The 20,207-nt window shown below is 48.1% G+C and overlaps 2 protein-coding genes across 7 annotated transcripts in view; both read right to left on the bottom strand.

The window, feature by feature from the left end:
• The window catches only part of KLHL3 (kelch like family member 3), a 44,289-nt gene extending 39,443 nt beyond the window's left edge, over positions 1–4,846 (bottom strand). The window contains exon 1 of one of the 2 annotated variants that reach the window (XM_064388251.1): positions 4,667–4,846. Coding sequence is in view for 1 of the 2 variants with exons in the window: in XM_064388252.1 (XP_064244322.1) it covers positions 4,667–4,680 (14 nt within the window). In the remaining variant the exon portion in view is untranslated. The remainder of the gene's footprint in view (positions 1–4,666) is intronic. The other variant, XM_064388252.1, reaches the window with a different exon arrangement.
• A 3,885-nt stretch (positions 4,847–8,731) lies between these two features.
• Positions 8,732–19,070, bottom strand: HNRNPA0 (heterogeneous nuclear ribonucleoprotein A0). Of its 5 annotated transcripts, XR_010347100.1 has the most exons (4): positions 17,887–19,070; positions 15,913–16,014; positions 9,912–9,977; positions 8,732–9,024 (listed from the first exon to the last, which is right to left on the bottom strand). XR_010347100.1 is itself a non-coding variant. In XM_064387589.1 (3 exons), exons 1-3 carry the CDS (start codon positions 18,722–18,724, stop codon positions 9,003–9,005), a joined length of 858 nt encoding a protein of 285 aa, XP_064243659.1. In that variant the 5' UTR covers positions 18,725–19,070; the 3' UTR covers positions 8,750–9,002. The 5 variants fall into 5 exon arrangements, 3 of the variants coding, with proteins under 3 accessions (XP_064243659.1, XP_064243658.1, XP_064243657.1); XM_064387589.1 differs by lacking the exon at positions 15,913–16,014 and having other exon boundaries at positions 8,750–9,024; positions 17,955–19,070; XR_010347102.1 differs by lacking the exon at positions 8,732–9,024 and having other exon boundaries at positions 9,054–9,977; positions 17,955–19,068.
• Between the last annotated feature and the right edge of the window lie 1,137 nt (positions 19,071–20,207).

The raw sequence follows: 20,207 nt of genomic DNA, 5'->3' as shown, positions 1-20,207 counted from the left end.
GCCTTTAACTCATCTCTAAGACTGATTCAGCTACCATAGAATTGTGTTCCAGCAACTGACAGAGGATGATTTTATCTGGGAGAGATATTTTACACTTCCATGCACATACTCTCAGAGATCACTGACACATTTCCAACATAAAAATGCAAGAACCTGAATGCTCCAAGCAAATGCACCCTGACAGAAAGCAAAAGCTGCCCCTGAGAAGACCAAACCATTACACTTCACAGCCTTTTCCGAGATTTGTCCCCCAACAAGGCTAAGAATTACAACACTTATTACACTGTTGTTATTTTAATGGATTAAAGCAGAGGAGGAATAGGGTCCTCTGATCAAAGACCCCAGCCAAGACCAACTGGAGATGCTAGAGCCCCTGCACCCTGTGACCACAGGGGCATTGCCCCCACGTTTGCCAAGCTGATGTCCTCCTACAGCAGCAGCACTCGTGAGCCAGCTGCCAGGAGCAATTTGTTCTATTCCTGGGCTATCCGAGGCCGTGCACTCAGTGAATGGACAAATGATTTAATTTCCCTGGGCCAGATGAACATCCTCTTTATAGGCACAGCAGGACGCTCCTAAAATGAGCAGAGAGGCTCTTAGTTTCAGGCTGTGCCAACCCCACTGCCCCCTCCCGCGTGGCCTTTCAATGATGTCCCCGAGTAGAACAAATGAACCCCTATTTGAGAGTCCCCAATTAAGCCAGTGAAGCTAATCACTACCCTGTTGACACTGTGTTCCTCCTCTCCAGGACCCCCTAGCAGAGCTGGGCTGAAGCTGCCAGAGTTCACAGCCCAGCTCCTGCCCAAGTGTGGCCACCACCCAGCTGACAGAAAGGTACTTTAAAAACCCATACCCCACCGTTCTGCTGCCTGCATGTATCCACTGTAAAGTTGGGTTGCCTTAGTTACCAGCAATAATTACAGATGTCTTTGTAGATTATGTGAAAGAATAAAAGCCTTCCTTAGAGATAAACTGTCCCCTGGCAAGATTATTGCCGTGCAGAGAGCTGGTAAACCCCAGGAACAAAAATCCCAGCTCTGCTAAATCCAATTCTAACACTGGCATTATGGGAGCCAGGAGTTCACCCTGAAGGAAGGGCAGATCTCAAATGCAGAAGGGCAAGGTTCTGCTCCTGTTTCTGGGAGAAGAGCCTCCAGGCTGAGCACCTAACCCAGCATGAACAGCACAGAACACGGGCTGTCTCACTGGGGAGGTGATGGGACACCAGCCACATCCAGCCCAGCCTCATCCCACTGTGCATCCCTGCAGGGTCTCTGGGAGCTGCTCTCCTCTCCTGCCTGAGCACCACAGGCTGAGCTCTGCTCTCCTGCTTGGTCCCTGACACTGCAGAGCTTCAGCACCACAAGCTGGGCCAAAGAGCCAGCCGGGCTCAGAGTCCTGCACGGGCAATCCAGCACCTCTGCAGCAGCTTCATAGCCCTGGGCTCACTTAAAAGTGCCTGCTAACCATGGATTTCCAAAGCCTGTGGAGCTTCTTTGGGGGATATGTAAGAATCATCACCAGAAAATGTTAATCTGCATTTCTGAGAGGTTTGACATCACTCTGGTCTAAAAAACTGACAGATGCCCAATAGCAATTGGTAGTCTTCAAAACTTGAATACCTCTACAAAAATCAACAGAGACCAAAATTAGTCTTAGTTTTAGTCTAAGCACAATGAAAAATCATTTTACTTTAACTGGCCTAATTCTCTGTTTAGAATCAACACCCCAAATCGCAGGACAAGTACATTATGCCCAATAGTTTTATTTCTCTAGTCAGGCAGACACAGTAAGGAAAATATGCCAGTGTAACGGCATAGTTATAAAAATCTCACTTTCTGAATTTGTCTTTAGGTACATACAAAGACATTTAAAAATTGTGACTGAAGGGATCCACATACTGAACTGGGTTTTGAGAGGATTTCAGAGAAATGCATTACCATTAAAACATATGGGAGGCAGTGTAATGGAAAGGATTATTTTTCTTTTAATAGCAATATTATTTTCCTATTTTGTTGATTTTTTTTTTCAGTGCCTAGATCAACATGGAGACATTAGCTTAGGAAAACACACAACTGGCATACAGGAGATCCCTAAAAGAGTATTCATATCAAAGGAGACCTCCGGGGGAAAGAAGACTTTGGGAACTAGTCAGAAGAAAAGTCTTTGCTGACACTAATGGAAACAACACAAAATAACTCAAATATGACAATACCATTTGCTTTCAAAGACAAATGTTGTATTTCTCAGATACCAGAGACTATCTTCACTTAAATATGAAACCACAGGTGTTTTAATATTTTAACCAAAAAAATAACATTCCAGAGGGTTTTTTCCTATTCAAACTCAAAAACATCTTGCAAATTCAGAACCAGAGTACCATGCCTAACTGTAAGCCTTATGCAATTTCTGCATAAAATAGAAGTACCATCATTTTTTACTAACAGCACAGTAAAAGAAAAGCAGGATTCTAAAATATTTTATTGCCACATGTGAATGTTCCAGGTTAAATCTCCCTTGCCCTCAGGTGCTTCTGCTCATGTGCAATGACATGGGCACATGATACCACTGAAGGTCCTGGGTGTGCAAGTTACCAGGATATTTGAGTCTGGGCAGGCTGGGGACCAGAGTCAGAGGTGAAGTGAGCACCAACAACGAAAAGGGAAAATGCAATAATGTTAAAAACCAGGGGGAACTCTGCAATAATGAAAGTCACCAAGTGAAAAATTTGAAGACCAATCTGCCCAACAGAGATCTGAGTTGAAGTGTGGAGCAAAAGCACAGCCGCAAGCACAGACCGAGCCCACCAAGCTCATTTTTGAGCACCTCCTCCCAGGACTTTCTCCGAGCAGCCAAAGCAGCCCCAGCACAGCCCCACACACCGTGCCCTTTTGAACCAGAAAGCAGGTGAATATTTCCAGCTTTTCTTGCCAAGAGTCAAACCCCATATCATTACTGCCCACAACCAGTTCAGGACCGCCCTCCTCTTCCCAAAAACTAGAAATGAAAGCAGCAATTTAGGTAATCATTCCTCACTTCCAGAGGCAGAGAACATGCTGATGGGGATAGTCCTTCATGCCCTAACAACAGATGGTCTGGAAAAAACAGGATAAGGTAAAACAGCCCAGGTATTTTGCCAGGGGCTTTTTCACCACTGCATCCCCAGAAAATACAGTCAGAATGAGACCATTGCTGGTAGCCATCAAAAAAAAAATAACAAACAACTGTGCCAAGGATGAGCCCAGCCTGGGGTATCAAAACAGCTCTGTTCCATTTCCTCAAACACAGGCTCATTTATACAATTAAAGAAAAAAAAAAAAAAAAAAAAAAGAAAAAAAAAAAAACACAAGAAAAGGAAATCCTATTCCATGAACTGGCATCTAGCATGACAAACTAAGATTTCAAGGCACTTGAAATTAATTAATATTTGGATGAATGTTCAGAGGTGACTCTTCACACCATTACGGGAAGCAGAAGCCCTACAATGAGAAACGTGGCAGGATGAAAGGTTTTGCACATTAAATACACAAACAGTTGCAACTCTTGAGTCACAGAAGGGTAGAAAGCTGCCCTTTGGAGCTCGGAAAACAACTCCTACAGGCTGCTGTGAATGTTTTCCCTCAACAGAAGGAAAATTTCCAGAATTTGGGGGTTGACTCCAGCTTAATTTTCTAATGTATCATATTTAAACAAAACTCCTGTCAAGCCCTGACATTTAGTCCTACCAGCAGGTCAAGCCCCCTCTCTGTTCCCCCACCCCCTGCAAGGTCACCAGCACAAAAGGAAGCACTCAGCATATCCTGTTCTTAAAAAAAAAAAAAAATTGTAAAAATCCCGGAGCAGTTTAATGTTTCGTTTGAAGAAGCACAAGCTTCTGGTGTGCAAAAGGCACCTGACAGAGGGGAGCAGTGAGGGCAGAGCCAAAACCCTGAACATGTCTCTGGCATCCACGAGGTCCCTGCGCAGAATAGTATCTTTTATGGGTTCAGTGGACATTAGGTCGACTCTGTAAACGCTTCTTCACACAGGTTGTGGAGCAAAACAGCTGCCTGGCAGGAAATAAAGTCTGCACGGCCCGGCTCCCGTGCGAGGGAGGCGCGGGATGCCCTGCACTGCCCGAGCACCGCACACACACGGCAGGAAAACCGACCCCAAAGCATCCACAGACGATATGGGTTTCACTCGTGACTCAAAAAAGCAGCGGATATCAGCGAGTGTGTGTGGAGCGGAATGCCGAACTCGGCTGCCTGAGGCTCCAGCCGCAGGCAGGGCACACACAAGCCCAGCACGTTGTGCCGGCGGGGCAGCTACCCACCCCCCTGTCCTGCATCTCATCGCCCTGTCCTGCATCCCACGCCCTGCCCGGCACCCTTCCTCCTTGCCCGGCACCTCCATTTCAGCGAACACCCCCCGCCCTGCCTCGCTCGCGTCCTTAATTACATCCCAAACACATCCCTCGGAAGCCCCTCCGCTGTCGGCGCGGGGCGAAGCCGCCTGTCACCATGACATTGCAACATGCCCGAGCGGCGCCTTCATTCCTGCCGCGGGGGTCCCCGCAGCCGCGCCCCGCATTCCTGCACAGCCCCGCACGGCTCGCAGCCCGCGGCCGGGCATCCCCATCCCGCGGCGCTCCGGGCGGACACAAAGGCTTGCTGGCGGTACCCACCTCTCCTCCTCCATTGTGCGGGGCGGCGGCGGGGCCGGCTCAGCGCCCCGGGCCCGGCATGGCTGCGAGCGGCCGCCCCCGCCGCGGGCCGCTTCCTGCGGGAGCGGAGCGCTGCGTGCCGGGCGCGCCCCGCCGCACCGACTGCCGCCGCGCAGCCCCCTCCGCCCCGCTCCGCTCCCTCCCCTCCCCGGCGGGGCTTGCGAGCGTCTCCGGGCAACGGCAGCGCCGCCCCGCACCGCCCCGAGAGCGCCCTCCGCACCCCGGGCCCGGCTGGCGCCGCCCGCACGGCCCCGCTGCGGCAGCGAAATAGGTCAGGGGCAGCGCCGAGCCCGCCCGGCCCCGAGCGGCGCCCGCCGGCAGCGCCCGGGCAGCGCCGGGCCCGGCATCCATCCCCCGCCGGGCCCGGCATCCATCCCCCGCCCGGCCCGGCATCCATCCCCGCCCGCGCTGCCGCCACCGGGACCTGTCCCCGCGCGGCCCAGACTGCTGCAGTCCCCGCGATCTGCCGGCTGCACAGAAGTTTTAGCGGCTGAACACCCCCAGTGCCCAGGTCGAGCCCGCGCTCAGGGCTCAGGAGAGGAGCGGTGATGGTGAGGAAGGAGAGTCCCGGCGCTCCGAAGTCTCCTCACTCCCACCGCAGAAAGCAGGGTCTCACCTCCAGTCCCCCAGTTCATCAGAACCTTCCTGTCCTTTATGCAATCTATCAAACGCACCCTGCACAGGCAATATAGGTCCTTCTCCACTGCAGGTGCAATTTAGCCTAAAGCACTGAACTAAATTACATTTGTTTTATTCCAGTTGATACAAATGCACAGAGTTCTACCTTCTATCTTCTCCCCCCGCGCCACCCCCCATTTTATTAAAAGAATTTTTCAGTTGTATTCTGCACCACTGAGGCCTTAGAGGTTAATTGTATTAAAGACAAGAAACATTTTCCTTCTTCATTACTCATCCATTCACAAAATGTTCTTGTGCAAAAGGGAGAGATAACTAGAAGTATCAAGAGATTTCTCTTTGAAGATGCCATTTCATTTTGTAAATAAATTACCTCACTCTTGTATGTTTCTCCTCAAGCCATGTCCTCAGCCCAGGTTTCATACATTTTTTTCAAACCTTTCAGCAATGATGAACAGATGCTATTGTGCCTTCCACAGGAGGGTTTCAAGCTTGTTGAGAATCTTAACTACTCATCACCCTATTTCTTCAGGTAAGAAAACTTAACACACCTGAAACTTAAAGGACTTTATCAAAGACACAGGGGGATTGAATCCTGCTATTTAAACACCATTTGGCAGCCTACCCCTAAACAGAAGAAATACAGATAAAGCCATGAAGTCAAACTTCACACAGAATTCAGGTAAAATTCCTTCATTTTCCCTAGAGAATCCTGTTAAACTATCAGTTTAACACATCCAGTTCCTCAATACTTTCCCCATGTCCAGTCTTACACTGTTGATGCACAACATGCAAAACTGCAAGACACAAGCTCAAACCAGAGAAAAAGGAACTATATAAAAATAGTAGAATTTACCTTAGAAATGAGGGCTAGAGCTTGTTTCCTCTCAGTAAATTCCTCAGTAATCACAAAAAGTCCAGATACAAAACCATGTCCTGAAACCACTGCAAAGTGCCTATGTATTTTTATTAACACAAAGTTTTTCAATAACAAAATATTAGGCTTTCACCTTAAAAATTTACATCTCATACCAGTCAACCTGGGAGCTAAGCACCTCAATGGAACCAAACCAGCAATACCTGCTTACATGCTTTGCCCCACAGGTTTGTGTACCACTGGATTCTACAAATCCTGAAAGGTACAGTGACAGACAAGCAAAACAGTGAGTAGTCCTTGCTGGAGTGTAAAAAAAGCACATTCCAGCAACCAAAGATTATCTTTACAGCAGCCTTGCAAAATAATCGTGACTTGGTAACAACCCCAAGGCAAAAAACTTCTTGTTTGTTTTTAAGGGCAAAGACTGGTATCTTGAAAAAGCATTCAGTTAAAAGGAATTAGTGACACCTGATGGGTGGAATCTTACCTACCTTAGACATTGACAACCATATAACCAATTCTCAGAGTAGAAGGGTCCCCAAAACACAAATTCCTGCCAGTCCCATCATCCCTCAGCCCATCAAAAACTTTGCAGATTCCTGTGACAATCTTCAGATCTACCAAATCTCCCCATTTCAAGGAGCCACAGGGAGACAGGAGAGAAAAGCATTGCCAGTGTCTCCACAGCAGCAAGGAATTTCTTCAATAAAACTGGCATGAAGGGAGGGAATAAAAACAGTCCCTACCAATCTGATCCAAAACTCTCCCCTGGCCCAAAATCCAGCAGCTGGTTTAATGCTGAGGTTATAAGGAAAGGACACCAAGTGCTTACAAGAATTTAATTTAATTTAATTGTGAAGAGCCCCAACACAATCAGACAGCACCTTGTCAATCTCCACAGCCTCTGCAGAAGCCTGAAAGGTCACTTCGCCTCCCAAAAACCCAGCAGAAAGCAAATGGCATCAAATTGGGAAAAATCCTTCCTAGTTCTGCAAGGCAGACTGCAGGAGTTGTGAATCACTGGATCATCCAGCCTGAATACGGTGCAAACAACAATTCAGGAACACTTCAGTCCCCTGTACATACCTGTTTCCAGGTATATACCAATGTTCAGGCTTCTGAGACCCATATCAAGCAATTTCCTATCTTTGGCAGCTCTCCTGCTTAGTTGCATAATCTCTTCCATGAAATTATTAATCAACTTCCTTCAAAAATCTATGGTTTCAATATGGAAGAGCTGGGAAAGGTGTAAATAAAACACTGCATTCACAGAAGCTTCTAAAGCTGCACCTTCACAACCTAAATTATTTTTCATTCTGTTTTGGTTTTTTTTTGAGATATAGATATTTAGATAAAAATATATGTTGATAGATATAAATATATTTATGTTTATTAATGCATATATTAACTATATATATATATTTATCTTTGAGTGACCAAACTGATCTCACCCTAAAGCTTGTCCTGCTTTGAGGGTTCTTTGGACCAGATCATCTCCAGGAGTCTCTTCCAAATAAACTTATTTTGTCATCCTAATTAAGTAGACACTAATTTAGACAGATCTGTATTTAGACCATATGTTTTATTGGAAAAGGTTCTGTAAGGATATGAATATAAGAAAAGCAATATATAGGGGATCTGCTGGAATAGCTGCCTTGGTAGCTCCAGGCCAGTTGCAGTCACTTGGAGGTGGCACTCAGGTACTGGCTCCCAAGGCACCTGGAGATGGAGGTGCCTCAGCAGAGGAGTCCTGAGGGTATCTGGTATCTGCTGCCCTGCTGCTGCTAGAACTCAGCAACAAAACCAAATCAGCACTACAATTTACCTGCTGCAGCAGCTCAGGAATCCAAGTTCTTCCAAGGCTCAAAAGGATGCTCTGGGAGACTCTGAGGTAAGGATCTTCCCAGGGCTGGAGCCAGGGATGCTCTGGCAGCTGAAGCAGTGAGGGAATCCCACGGGAGCGCTGTTTTCTGAAGCTGTGGTTGGCAGAGCAGGGGCTGGAGCAGCCAGGCCAGCATTCCCCCGGGACGTGCATCCTCCGGGATGTGTATTCCCTCCCACCCTGGGATGTGCATTCCCCCCGGGACATGCATTCCCCCCGGGATGTTCATTCCCCGCCGGGGACGTGCATTCCCCCCGGGACGTGCATCCCCGCGGGATGTGCATCCCCCGGGTATTCCCTCCCCCCACCCGGGATGTGCATTCCCCCCGGGACGTGCATCCCCCCGGGATGATCATTCCCCCCGGGACGTGCATCCCCCCGGGATGTGCATTCGCCCCCGGGACGTGCATTCCCCCCCGGGATGAGCATCCCCCCGGGACGTGCATCCCCCCGGGATGTGCATTCGCCCCCGGGACGTGCATTCCCCCCCGGGACGTGCATCCCCCTGGGACGTGCATCCCCCCGGGACGTGCATTCCCCCCGGGATGCTGCAGGAGCAGCAGCCTCTCCAGCGGCGCTCCGGGCTGTTGCCCTCTGCTGGCACACATCCCACTCCCGGGCTCCTGCTTCAATCCGGCTTTAGAACATTGTTTTCCTTTAGTCTTTTGTACAAATCACAATTCCTACAAACAGTGGGTTTATTGCAACAATTTAATAATAGCATTACCACCTTTAGGGCAACGACCCCTGCCCATCTTCACCCCCATGTGTGATTCCTGGGCCACGAGCCATTGCACTGCTCACCCACACAGCATTCCCCACCAGCTGGAAATGCTCTTCCTGCTGCCCTCCTGACCCTTTCCTGGAGCATCAGGCACGGATGTCACCCGCAGTCACCTATGTCAGAGGCACACACTTCCTGCCCTGCAGTCATAGTACATATTCATCAGAAATTTGCAGGAAGATTTTCAGATTGATTTTATTGTTTAGAATTTAGAGCTCAAAATGAAAAGAAAATCAGGAAAAAAGCTGTATAAACAACTCTTGTGGGCACTGGAACAAAGGCAAAGGCCAGTATTCAGTTGCTTAAATGCTACCAAGTCTCTCTGCCTCCTTAGACTCTGCAGCTACTGAGTGTACAGTTCTTGCTACAGGCTCAGAAAAAGACTGAACTTGTAAAAAGTTTACTTTATGAATCAAAAAGTGGGATTTTTTTACCAAAATTTTTCTAATAAGATATCATTTTAATGTGATTATTCATTTTTAAATACAATACTTAATTCTTCCTTATTACCTTCTGTAATAAGGGGAAATTATGCATATGCTTCATAAAGATGTATGGCTTAATTAATATTTGTATACTATAACTTAGAGAGAACAGCATAAATAAAGCTATTCCCATTCAGAATCTCATAACCCAAGTCTCTTGTTACTGTTTTTCCCTGTACACTCATTTGTCTTACTCTCCTCTTGGATTTTTTAAAAACATTTCCTTTCTTGCTCTTTGCAAAAGCCAAGAAACACAGCCCACCACCCTCCTATTGTAACATAATGTGCCGCAGCATCAACACAAATGAGTGAAACTCACAGATGCCATAGACAAAAATTTGGACAGGATTGTTTCTGCAGGCAGATTATTTTACCAGAACAGAAAAACCTGCCTCAGGCAGCATCACTTCCTCACAGGTAACAGACAGGATTATCTTGCCTGGTATTTTCTGGTCAAAGCTCTTTTTCTGTTCAATATTCCATAGTTTATTCAGAGTGGGAACTGTATGTCAGGGGCTCAGCTCAGGTTTCTGTTCACTTACTCGACTTTTGTGGTGTGCTTTTCAGGGCTCAGCTTTCCCATCCTCTCATTCACACAGAGGTGCACCCTGTGAAAGAAAAAGCCACACTTTAAAAAGGCATTAGAGAGTGTGAGCCATCGGCTCCTTGCAACACTTTTGGCACAGAGCAGCTCCAGCAATAAAACAAGCCCAGCTCTTCCTTCTGAAGGTGATGTTTCCCAACTCCCTCTCATCTGACACCCCAATATATCAAAATCAAGAGCTCCCCGTTGCCACCACCTACACCCAAAGCCATCGTAGCATTTCCAAAACACTCTGGTGCTGATTCACCGCCAAGCTCACACCTCAAAGATTTAAAAGTAAAATTGATACCACACAGAGGAAGTTGAGGTTTTAACTGGTGCTGGGTGAGTAAAAGAAAATTCCCATAACATCTAAGTGATGTAATTTGAGAAAAAATAATTTGCCTGCATTTAAGACTGCTGAAAGTAATGGAGGGATGGGCCTAGGGAAACAGCACAGTGACTGCAGGGGCTGGAGCTCCTTGTGCTGCTGGGCATTTCTCTTTTTCAGGACACACCTGAAAGTAACAGTAGAAAGCTGGCACTACCCTTGCAGAATGCAGCTGCTAACCACCCTATGCAAGAGGCATGAGCAATGACAACTCCAAACATCCTGCAGCCCAGTTGGCATCTTGGGGGAGAAGTCCTGACCTTGCAATCAGGACTCAAAGGAGCCCCTTCCAATCAACAGAGCATCATTATTACAGCAGCAGTGCAAAGAAAACAAACAAGTCCAAATGAAATCTCACAATGAAGGACTTTGGCCAAATTTGTTACCTAGTAAATTTAAAAGATTACTAAAACCTGAAGAGGTACTAAATAAGCACAAGGAGAGAATTGGGGATTTAGCATCAGGAATCTTTCACAATGCTGTGACCCAGCCCAGGAAGAGCCAGTGAGCCTGAAAACAGAGGACAGCCCTTCTGAGGAGGGAGGGGATCTGGAGGATGAAATTGGAGAAACTATTTCAAAACACAGCTGATAGTGCATGTGTACAACAACAAGGTAAGCACAGCCTCCCCCCAGGGCCATGCCCTGCCCATGCTGCAATTTGTTCATCAGGGTGTGTGGCTGGGAGAGGGAGGCTTCCCACTGGAGCTGGGCTAGTGTGCAGTACAGAAAACAAGATTATTGATCCACAGAGAAAAAGTAAAAAGCACATGGACTTCCAGTCCCAAACCACTTGTGCATTTTACCTAGCACTGCTTTAATCCACACCTGCTGCAAACAGGTTCAGTATTCCTGGACTTTCTCCTTCCCAGGCAGTGCCTGCAGTGACTACACTCACGCTTCCTTCCCCCCAGGGTTCTGTGGAAAGGAAATTCCCTTACAAAAGAGGGAAAGTCCATTGTAAAGCTACAGAAAGCAACAAAAATTATAGAAATAACAGAAGAGATTGACATGGTGCTCATCTTTTATATTGACTAGCTTACAGACTAACAGTGTGTTTTCGGATGCGTGGCTTTGCATGTCTTTAAATTCAAAGAGCATTCCCAGGAGAGGAGGGCTTCTGTGAGACAAACCAGTTGGTAATTCCATGGTACAAAGTAGCATTTGAAAAAATTATGTACTTTCAGATTCGTCAGCTCATTTTGCTTCTAAGGAATTTTTCTGCAATGTTAATCAGAGATTGGTATTTTGATGGTGGTGAGCAAATGTGCATCTTGACATATTTCCAGCCAGAAATGTAATTCCTTTCTAAATTGGCATAGATTCCTCACTGCATTACTCATGAAAAGAGGTATTTATAGTAGTTTGATGAATATAATATGCACCAAAATTGTACACAGCTCAACATAGCCCAATTTTAATTTTCTTAAAAAAAGAAGAGCTATTCTTTCAAATCTGTGTATTTCCATCTGCGAAAGCATTTGGGAATGAAACCCTAAGCATCATGCTAAGAGGGTTAATATCCAGATGCCTCAGACAGATGGCATTATTAGTCTGCCTGGGCCTGACATCTAGTTTTCCAAGTTAAGGAGCTTTGGTTCCTTGGATGGCTGACAATCTGAGAATAGCGCTGCTCTAAGCCTGACGTTTACTGTAACAACAACAGGCAACATTGCAGCTTTGCCTCAAAGACTTTTAGCAAAAAGAAGTTACACCAAGATTAACCATACTCAGAATGTACTTTAAAAATGCTGTTGCAGCTTTAGGTTAGGACTCCTACTGGCAAAGGCTGAACCACAGAGAACAGGACTTGAATTTTGGTTTTTAAACTGGCTGGTTTTTTCCTTTTGCTACAGCCTAGACCTGAACTGTACCATCTCTCTAACTGTTCAGTCTATTCAACAGGTAATACAGGAAACAGAAAAATCTGAAGAATGTCTCTTCTGCAGTGAACTACAGCTTTACAGTTGTTCTTTCAGGGTTCCCACTACCCATTTTCCCAGAGAGATGTTTTTAAGGGGAATATAGAGTTTATAGGATTCAAACACTCTGAGAGCCATATGAACAAGAGGCATCAGTTCAAAAGTAACAATTTCCACCCATTTATGTATAACAGAAATTGGCGAGAGTTCTGGGAGCAGAGAAGGTAAACAGACTAGGATTTGTCAAAGAGAACAGCAATGAGAAAAGCACCCAACTCCATCAGCCCCTTACAAGTCCTCATATACAGGTAAATAATACAAAATTCCCAGGAAAACTTATATAGCAGGAAGACTTTCATCTTGTAATGAGAAATGCACATCTGACACTCATCAGTAGTAATGCTTACATTACAGCACAAATAAATACTCATTAAAGGTAAGTGGAAGTAGAAGTAACATCTGTGTGTGTGTATAAATGCACATTCCAGAAATAACAGAGCAGTAATGCTCCAACAGGAGACCTAAAAAATGCCCATCAACAAAAGCAAACAGTGCTTGCTCAGGCTAGCTCAGAACCCTTGTGGTGTGCTTGCATTGTGAAATACATTTTCAAGTGAAGCAGGGATACAACTGTTTTATTCATTAAGAAATACAAAACTAACAAGCAGAAAACTCATCTTTAAGGGACACATACACCAGATAACAGAATCAGTTATGCAAAACACGTTAAATAACCCATTGTTTTGTAAAGTATGCCTCTGGCTAGTGTGAAAGACTGAAAATTGGGTGTTACACTTTTAATCACCTAATATTAATCCCAGGTATTACCCATATAGAGTTTGAAAAACCACTGAAAATGCCTTCTGAATAGCTCAGAAAGTAAAAGGTCTGTAACAATGTAAACCACATAAATGTGGTACAAACTGTTGATTACAATAAATACTAATCCATAGTAGCTACAAGAAGTCAAACAATCCTGATCTAAAGGTTTGGATAAGCTGCTTTCTATCAGAAACCCAACGCTCTCCCAGACTGTAGGAGCAAAACCCCATTCTCAGAAAACACACCGTGTTTTGTTCACTGTGTGCACATCAGAGGTGTGTCCTTCAGGCTATTTTTTAGGGATTAATGAACAATATAATGATTTAAGCCAAGTTTTTCATTTCAAAATAAACATTCTGGGGTATGTAGAGAAAGGAAGCTGCTCTCTTTTCACACTTGAATGGGAGGTTGTGGTCCTCAGCAGCACTCAGACCCTTTTTGGCAGCAGTGGCAATGCCATGTTGGGATGGCAGAGCAGGGTAATAAACCCCTTTTCTGACCTACACCATCCAATTAGACCTTCCAATGCTAAATAAAAGCAAAATTTGCTTTACAGGGATCTCAGCTGAGGGTGTGGGGGGGAGAACACCATAAAGCATTTGAGAACTTTACATTTTTAGCCATTTTACGTATTTCTGCTTCACAGGTCGTTAAGTCCACACGTGCAAAGAATCTGGTAGAGTTCAGGCACACCTCCTGTCAGTGCCCAGCCCGGCACACCCTCACCTCCCCACCGGGCTGAGCTCCTGGGACAGCGTGGGACTGCCAGAGCCAGTGGGAGCCTGCACTGCAGCTCTTCTAACATTCAACACAAAAGCTTGCCCAGCCCTGGAGGAGAAGGATTGTTACACTGCAGAAGCCTGCAGGACAAGACACAGCTTTTACTTTGCAAGTGTGTCACACCATCAGTGACCCAGAGATTTACTGCCACGGAAGCTGTGTGAGCTGTCAGCACTGCTCTAAAGCACCTTTCCAGCTCCTGATGTTAAAACAAACACGTGGGAGGTGCTTCCACATGTCACTGCACTACATTTACAGGTGCTTAGCACGTTTCTTTTTAATGCAGTACTAGTCAGTATTAAGAAAGTTTAAATTAGGCTAGTTTTAATAGCCAAATAAAATTTACAAGTCAAGAACAAATTGTACTTTAGAGCAGACATGAACACCCATAACTATTAGAAAACTGTATGTACATCACAACACACTGAGTTCAGTGACACTGCAGTCTGAAAAGTTTGGTTTTGGGAATTCCATTTTGGTCATGCAGATTACAAAAATAAAAGAACATCTGTGTTTTAAGAAAACTACCACATTTTTACTTTATTAAATGCTGAAAGCAAACTAATACTCTTATTTTCTATTTATCACAGGTGACATCAACACAATGGAGCATTTGGTCCTGAACAGAAGGCCATTAACTTACTGAGATAATTTCAGACATAGGAACTTCAGAACTCAACTACAAACTAAGGAACAGCAAAGTTATTTTATTTCTATCTTTGTGACCTTCCTAAAGCAACTGTGAAGTCACAAACTTATTTACATGCCAGCCACACACCTTATTTCAGCTCAGTTCTTCCTATGCACCTCTATGCAGACAAATGCACCAGGCCTCAGAAAATCCATTAAATACCTTTAAACACAGGAGCAAAGCTTTATCAACAAACCTCTTATAACCAGGAACTGTTTTAGGAACTAGTTTATATTCAAGGAGTCCTGAAGTCACTGCATCTTTAATGCCACTTAATGCAAATCTGCGTTTTTCTGTATTGCCTGGCATTGCTGCCCCTTCCCCGACCTGTGCTCACAGGATCCTCTCCAGTGTCACCGGCAGGGTCACAAGCCCTCCTTCCCAAGAGGCAAGGGGCCACAGAGCAGGTGCCACCTACTCAGGCCACCAGAGAACATGGTTAAAGAGGTGACAATCTTCCGAGGGTGACACTAGGCAGCCCACTCCCTAACCCACTGTGGTTTTTGGGATCAGCTCTTTGTCCTAGCAGACATTAGTCCTACAAGGACTATTGCACACAGGTAACATTTCAGCACTTCCCAAATTGCCAGATTTCACAAAGTCACTTTTTAAAAAACCTACTTGCTTCTAGGATCAACATATTCTGTCACAGCACATAACATGAAAATATCATAAAGCTGTAGCTGGTGCACAAACCTTCGGCTTCCTAAATCAAATGACAAGACACATCACAAAAGTGAATTTAACCATTTCTCTGCAAGCCAGGCTGTTCCTTCATAAGGTTAAGGCAACAACATTGCAAAGGACTAAATCATACCCCTAAACTAACACACAACCCAGGACTCTGCTGCTCATTTCAGCCAAGAACAGGAAAACTGTGCTTCAAATGAAGTTCAAGGATGACTGTCCAACATGGTTGTAAAGTGCAAAGGTACAGAAAAAGCCTTCAAGTCCAGTGAGCTGAAATAAAACCACCTGAAGCTGTGCACGGGCAAGAGCTGGCACTTGCAGTGTTTTACAAACTCAAACTCTGAAACTTGACTTACAAAAATGTATAAGAGATGCTGGTGCACAACAGTGACTAACAGGTTTTTGAGATAGAAAAATGACAATATAATTGCAAACAGCAAGTTATTTGGAACCTATTCATAAAAGCTCAGCTAAGCCAAAGAGAGCCAGTCTCCACAATCAGCAGGAAACTCAGCTCCCAGTTTAAATCCTGATGATACCAAGAGGATGTCCTGTTTAAGCTCACAAAGGCAATTAAGGTGATGCAGTTTCACTTGTAATAACAACAACGCTCATTTCAGTTTAAACCATCATCAAGTTAGACTGATAACAAATAGTAACAATACCTTGAAATTTCATTCAAATTCTTCAGCCCAGAAGCACCAAGCCCTACACATTTAACTTTTCACTGGAATCAGTGGGATTTATATGCCCAATATCTTGCATATCTGGAGGAGAGCAAAAAGCAACATTTACGATGCAGTCCCATGAAACATCAGCATTCCAAGAGCTTAGAAACCTGAAGTCAAAATAACTTTGTACTTTTTATATGCATGCCCCACATCATATATACTCTCACTCAAACATATAAGGAATTCAAATCTTTTATTTGATATCCATAAACCCATAAACGTTGCTATTCTATATTTCTATGCAGGAAGGCAGTTTTCCCCTAAAACATTATGCTTTTTAATAAACAACAAACTTTAATTCTATTGCGTGAAAGGGCTACAAATATACATTTTTTTAACCAAGCAGACTACACAGATATCTTTGCTTTACAACTGGCACCTCTGTTACTGGTACACTTGCTGGCTCACTTCTCAGAGCTCTTTGCCCAGTTTAGATCAGCACCTTCTGCAACATGGGCAACTGCAATTATTATTTGTTCAATTACGTGCTGAGGCAGGTATTGCAAATCCATTCCTTTCCCCCTCCACCCAAGCAGCAGCCGGGGACCCCATCTTTATTCACATGCAGATGTCACTGCATTCTACACCAGTCATCTAGTGGCACAAAACAACTTTCCAAAGTCTGGTACAATCGTCAGCAAGGCGGTTTTACTCCTGCTTTAAGGAAGCCCACAGCACGGGGCTGCCGTCCTGACAGCAGATGGAGCTGCGAGGGCTCTCAGGGAACTTTCAGGAAGGACAATAGTTCCGAGGGAAATCTGTTAACCCGGGGCTAGGAAAACAAGTATGCCTTTAATAGAAGGGATAGATGTCGACCCTTTCCTGGAAGGAATCACACACAGACAAACCAAGGACTTGAAAACTAAGCAATAAGAAATTCTGAACATTTTATATGAATGAAGCACATGCTTAACACAAACTATTTCTTCAAAACTACACAGTACATACGTTGATGGAAAAGTCCTATAGAAAAAATTGACCAACCATGTCAGCACGTCAAACTGCCTAGTACAAGATGGTGGATGCACACAAACTGCCAAAGTGAGAACGAGTATTTAAAAAACAGACCACATCCACGGATTAGTACTTCAAAAATTTCTCTGTCGAGTGCTTGAAAGCCACTAGCAAAAAAGTCAGTTAGGACCTTTACTGGCAACAAAATATTTACTACTCTAAGTACACAGAGATTTTAAAGCAGAGGAACACTTGCTTCAAACCTAGAAAAGCCTTAAAACCGTACGGAATTCATCCTAGGAAAAAAAATTAGACGTGTAAAGGTCAATGAACACAATGATTTATTTAAAAAATAAAAAACGTAAAAACCATTTTTCTTCCTTTACAGAAATGTTAAAAGTCAGTCATGGGATCCGAGTAGCTTTTGTAGAAAAAAACGTAGTATCCAGGCATCGAGTCCTTACAACAAAGGAACTTCCCCCCAACCCTCCCCAGTTTTTACTCCAGATCAGCAAGACACTTCCCACCCCGCACCCCCCAAAAAACAAATTAAAACAAGACATTTTTCGTTGCTAGTATAAAAACGACCAAGGTCCAAGTAATAATAAAAAAATAGAGTCCATCAATGACTGTAACACAAAATATGTGTATGTGGGGCCCAGTCCATCTTCAGAGAGAAAGAAGTGGCACAGGCAGCAGAGGCGACCCTCAGGGGGCATTTAGGAGCCGCTCCCACAGCAGGGAGGCATTTAAAAGGAGCTGCCCTTCGGCGAGTGAGGGGAGAAACCATTTGGAAGCTGCCCCGTATCGAAGGGAGGGCTCTCCACGCCCCCCCAACAATGGGTATGGGCGCTGCAGCTCAGAAAGAGCCGCCCCCGTAGCCTCCCCCACCATAGCCTCCTCTGTACGGTCCACTGTTACTGCGGCCCCCCCAGTTGCCGCCCCCTCCTCCACCTCCTCCGCCGCTCTTCATGGGGCCGTAGGAGGACTGGTGCTGGCTGTAGCTGCCGAACCCGCCGTACCCGTTGCCGTAGTCTCCGCCTCCCCCTCCGCCGCCGCCTCCGTAGGAGCCGCTGCCATAGGAGCCGTACCCGCCGCCTCCTCCCCCGCCGTAGCCGCCGTAGCTGTTGTAGCCGCCGCCTCCTTTGGACAGCCCGTTGTGATCCCGGTTGCCGGAGCCGCCGCCGCCCCGACCCCTTCCTCCTCTGCCTCCCCGCGAGGGCCTGGAGGAGCCGCCGCCTCCCCCGCCCGCCTGGATGTCCTCCTTGGGCACGGCCTTCTTGACCTCCACCCGGTGGCCCTGGATCGGGTGGAACTTGACCACGGCCGCCTTATCGGCGGCGTCGTGGTTCTGGAAGTAGACGAAACCGAAGCCGCGCTTTTTCCCGCTCTGTTTGTCGGCGATGATCTCGGCCTTCTCCACGGGGCCGAACTGGCTGAAGTGCTGCACCAGGTCCCCTTCGCCCACGTCCCCTTTGAGGCCGCCCACGAAGAGCTTCTTCACCTTGGCGTGAGCGCCGGGCTTGGCCGAGTCCTCCCGGGACACGGCCCGCTTCAGCTCCACCGCGTTCCCGTCCACCGCGTGGGGGGACGCGGCCATGGCGGCGTCCGCCTCCTCCACCGCCGAGTAGGTGACGAAGCCGAAGCACCGGGAGCGCTTGGTCTGCGGGTTCAGCACGACCACGCAGTCGGTGAGGGTGCCGTAGGCCGCGAAGTGCTCCCGCAGCCCGGCCTCCGTGGTCTGCACGTTCAGCCCGCCGATGAACAGCTTGCACAGCTGCGAGTTCTCCATGCTGCCTCCGGTGCCGCGCCTGGGCCTGGCGCCGAGACTCCTCCTCCTGTTCGGGGGCAGCTCCGGAGGTTTTTTCCCCTCCTGCTCCGTCTTGCCGCTTCTTCTCCCCGCGAGCAACGCGACCTCACGGCTGCGGCGGCCGCCGGCGGTGGCTCCCTCGGCGCGGCCCGGCGCCTCCGCTCCGCCTCACCTGACCGGCAGCACAGTCGGGGCGTCCCCGGTGCCGCCGCTCCCCCGGAAAGGCGGGCGGGGGTGGGCGCGAACACAGGCGCGCACAAAATGGCGGCAGCAGCTTCTCGGGAGCGCGGCCGGCGACTGGTGCCCACACAAAGGGGCCGCCGGGAGCCCCGCCCCCCGGGCCTTCCTTCCCCACCGTCGCAGCCAATGAGAGCCATGCGCCGCCGCCGTCCGCCAATCACCTTTAAGAGGCGTGGCTTAAGCAGCGACGGACGTGTGCAGCAACCAATGAAAGGGCGCGACCTCCGCAAAAGTCCCGGGGTTTGCCGGCGACGGACGCGGCGGGCAGCCAATAGAGACGCGGGACGCGTTCCGCGCGCGCCGGGCGGAGGGGCGGAGCATGCTGCGTCAATGCGCCTGGCCCGCGGCCGGTAGCCAATGGGACGCCGCCTCCGGCCCGGCGCGCGCTCCCTCCCCGTCGAGCCCGCCCCCCGGGGGGCGGGGCAGCGGGCGGGGCGCGCGGGAGCGTTTGAACGGCGGGGACCGTTGGGCGCCCCCCGCGCGCGCCCCCGATGGCGGAGCCCGCGAGCGGCTCGGGGCCTCCCCTCAGGATCCTCACACGGGCAGGATCGCGTCCGCACGGCTCTGGGATACCCGCAGGGAGAGACACTCCACATCCCCTCTGTCCCAGGACTGGTCATTTCGCTATAAATAAGTTCTTCCTCACGTTCATGTGAAACTCGCTGTGCAGCTGTTTCTGCCGCTGCCTCGTGTTGCCGTGGCTGGCACCGTGAAGAGCAGCCCGGCCAGCCTCTGGGCACCGGCAGTGTGGATGCGGACACACCCGGTGCCCGCAGCGGCGGCACCCGCTGGGCACGGCCCCGGCCGGGCTCTGCCTCCTCCCCTGTGCCCTCACACCCCTGTGCCCGCACCTCTCACACCTCAGCGCCCCTGTGCCCTCACACCTCACACCCCCGTGCCCTCACACCTCACACCCCTGTGCCCTCACACCTCAGTGCCCGCACACCTCAGTGCCCCTGTGCCCGCACCTCACACCTCACTGCCCCCTGTGCCCTCACACCTCACACCCCTGTGCCCTCACACCTCAGTGCCCCTGTGCCCTCACACCTCACACCCCTGTGCCCTCACACCTCAGTGCCCCCGTGCCCTCACACCTCACTGCCCCCTGTGCCGTCACACCTCACACCCCTGTGCCCTCACACCCCTGTGCCCTCACACCTCACACCCCTGTGCCCTCACACCTCACACCCCTGTGCCCTCACACCCCTGTGCCCTCACACCTCAG

Source organism: Passer domesticus, chromosome 13, assembly GCF_036417665.1.
Source record: "Passer domesticus isolate bPasDom1 chromosome 13, bPasDom1.hap1, whole genome shotgun sequence".
NCBI lineage: Eukaryota > Metazoa > Chordata > Aves > Passeriformes > Passeridae > Passer > Passer domesticus.
This window is presented reverse-complemented; position numbering and strand designations above follow the sequence as displayed.

Bases quoted from the DNA above. Each gene is read 5' to 3' on its own strand.
- HNRNPA0 (XM_064387587.1), bottom strand. From the start codon at position 18,724: ATGGAGAACTCGCAGCTGTGCAAGCTGTTCATCGGCGGGCTGAACGTG.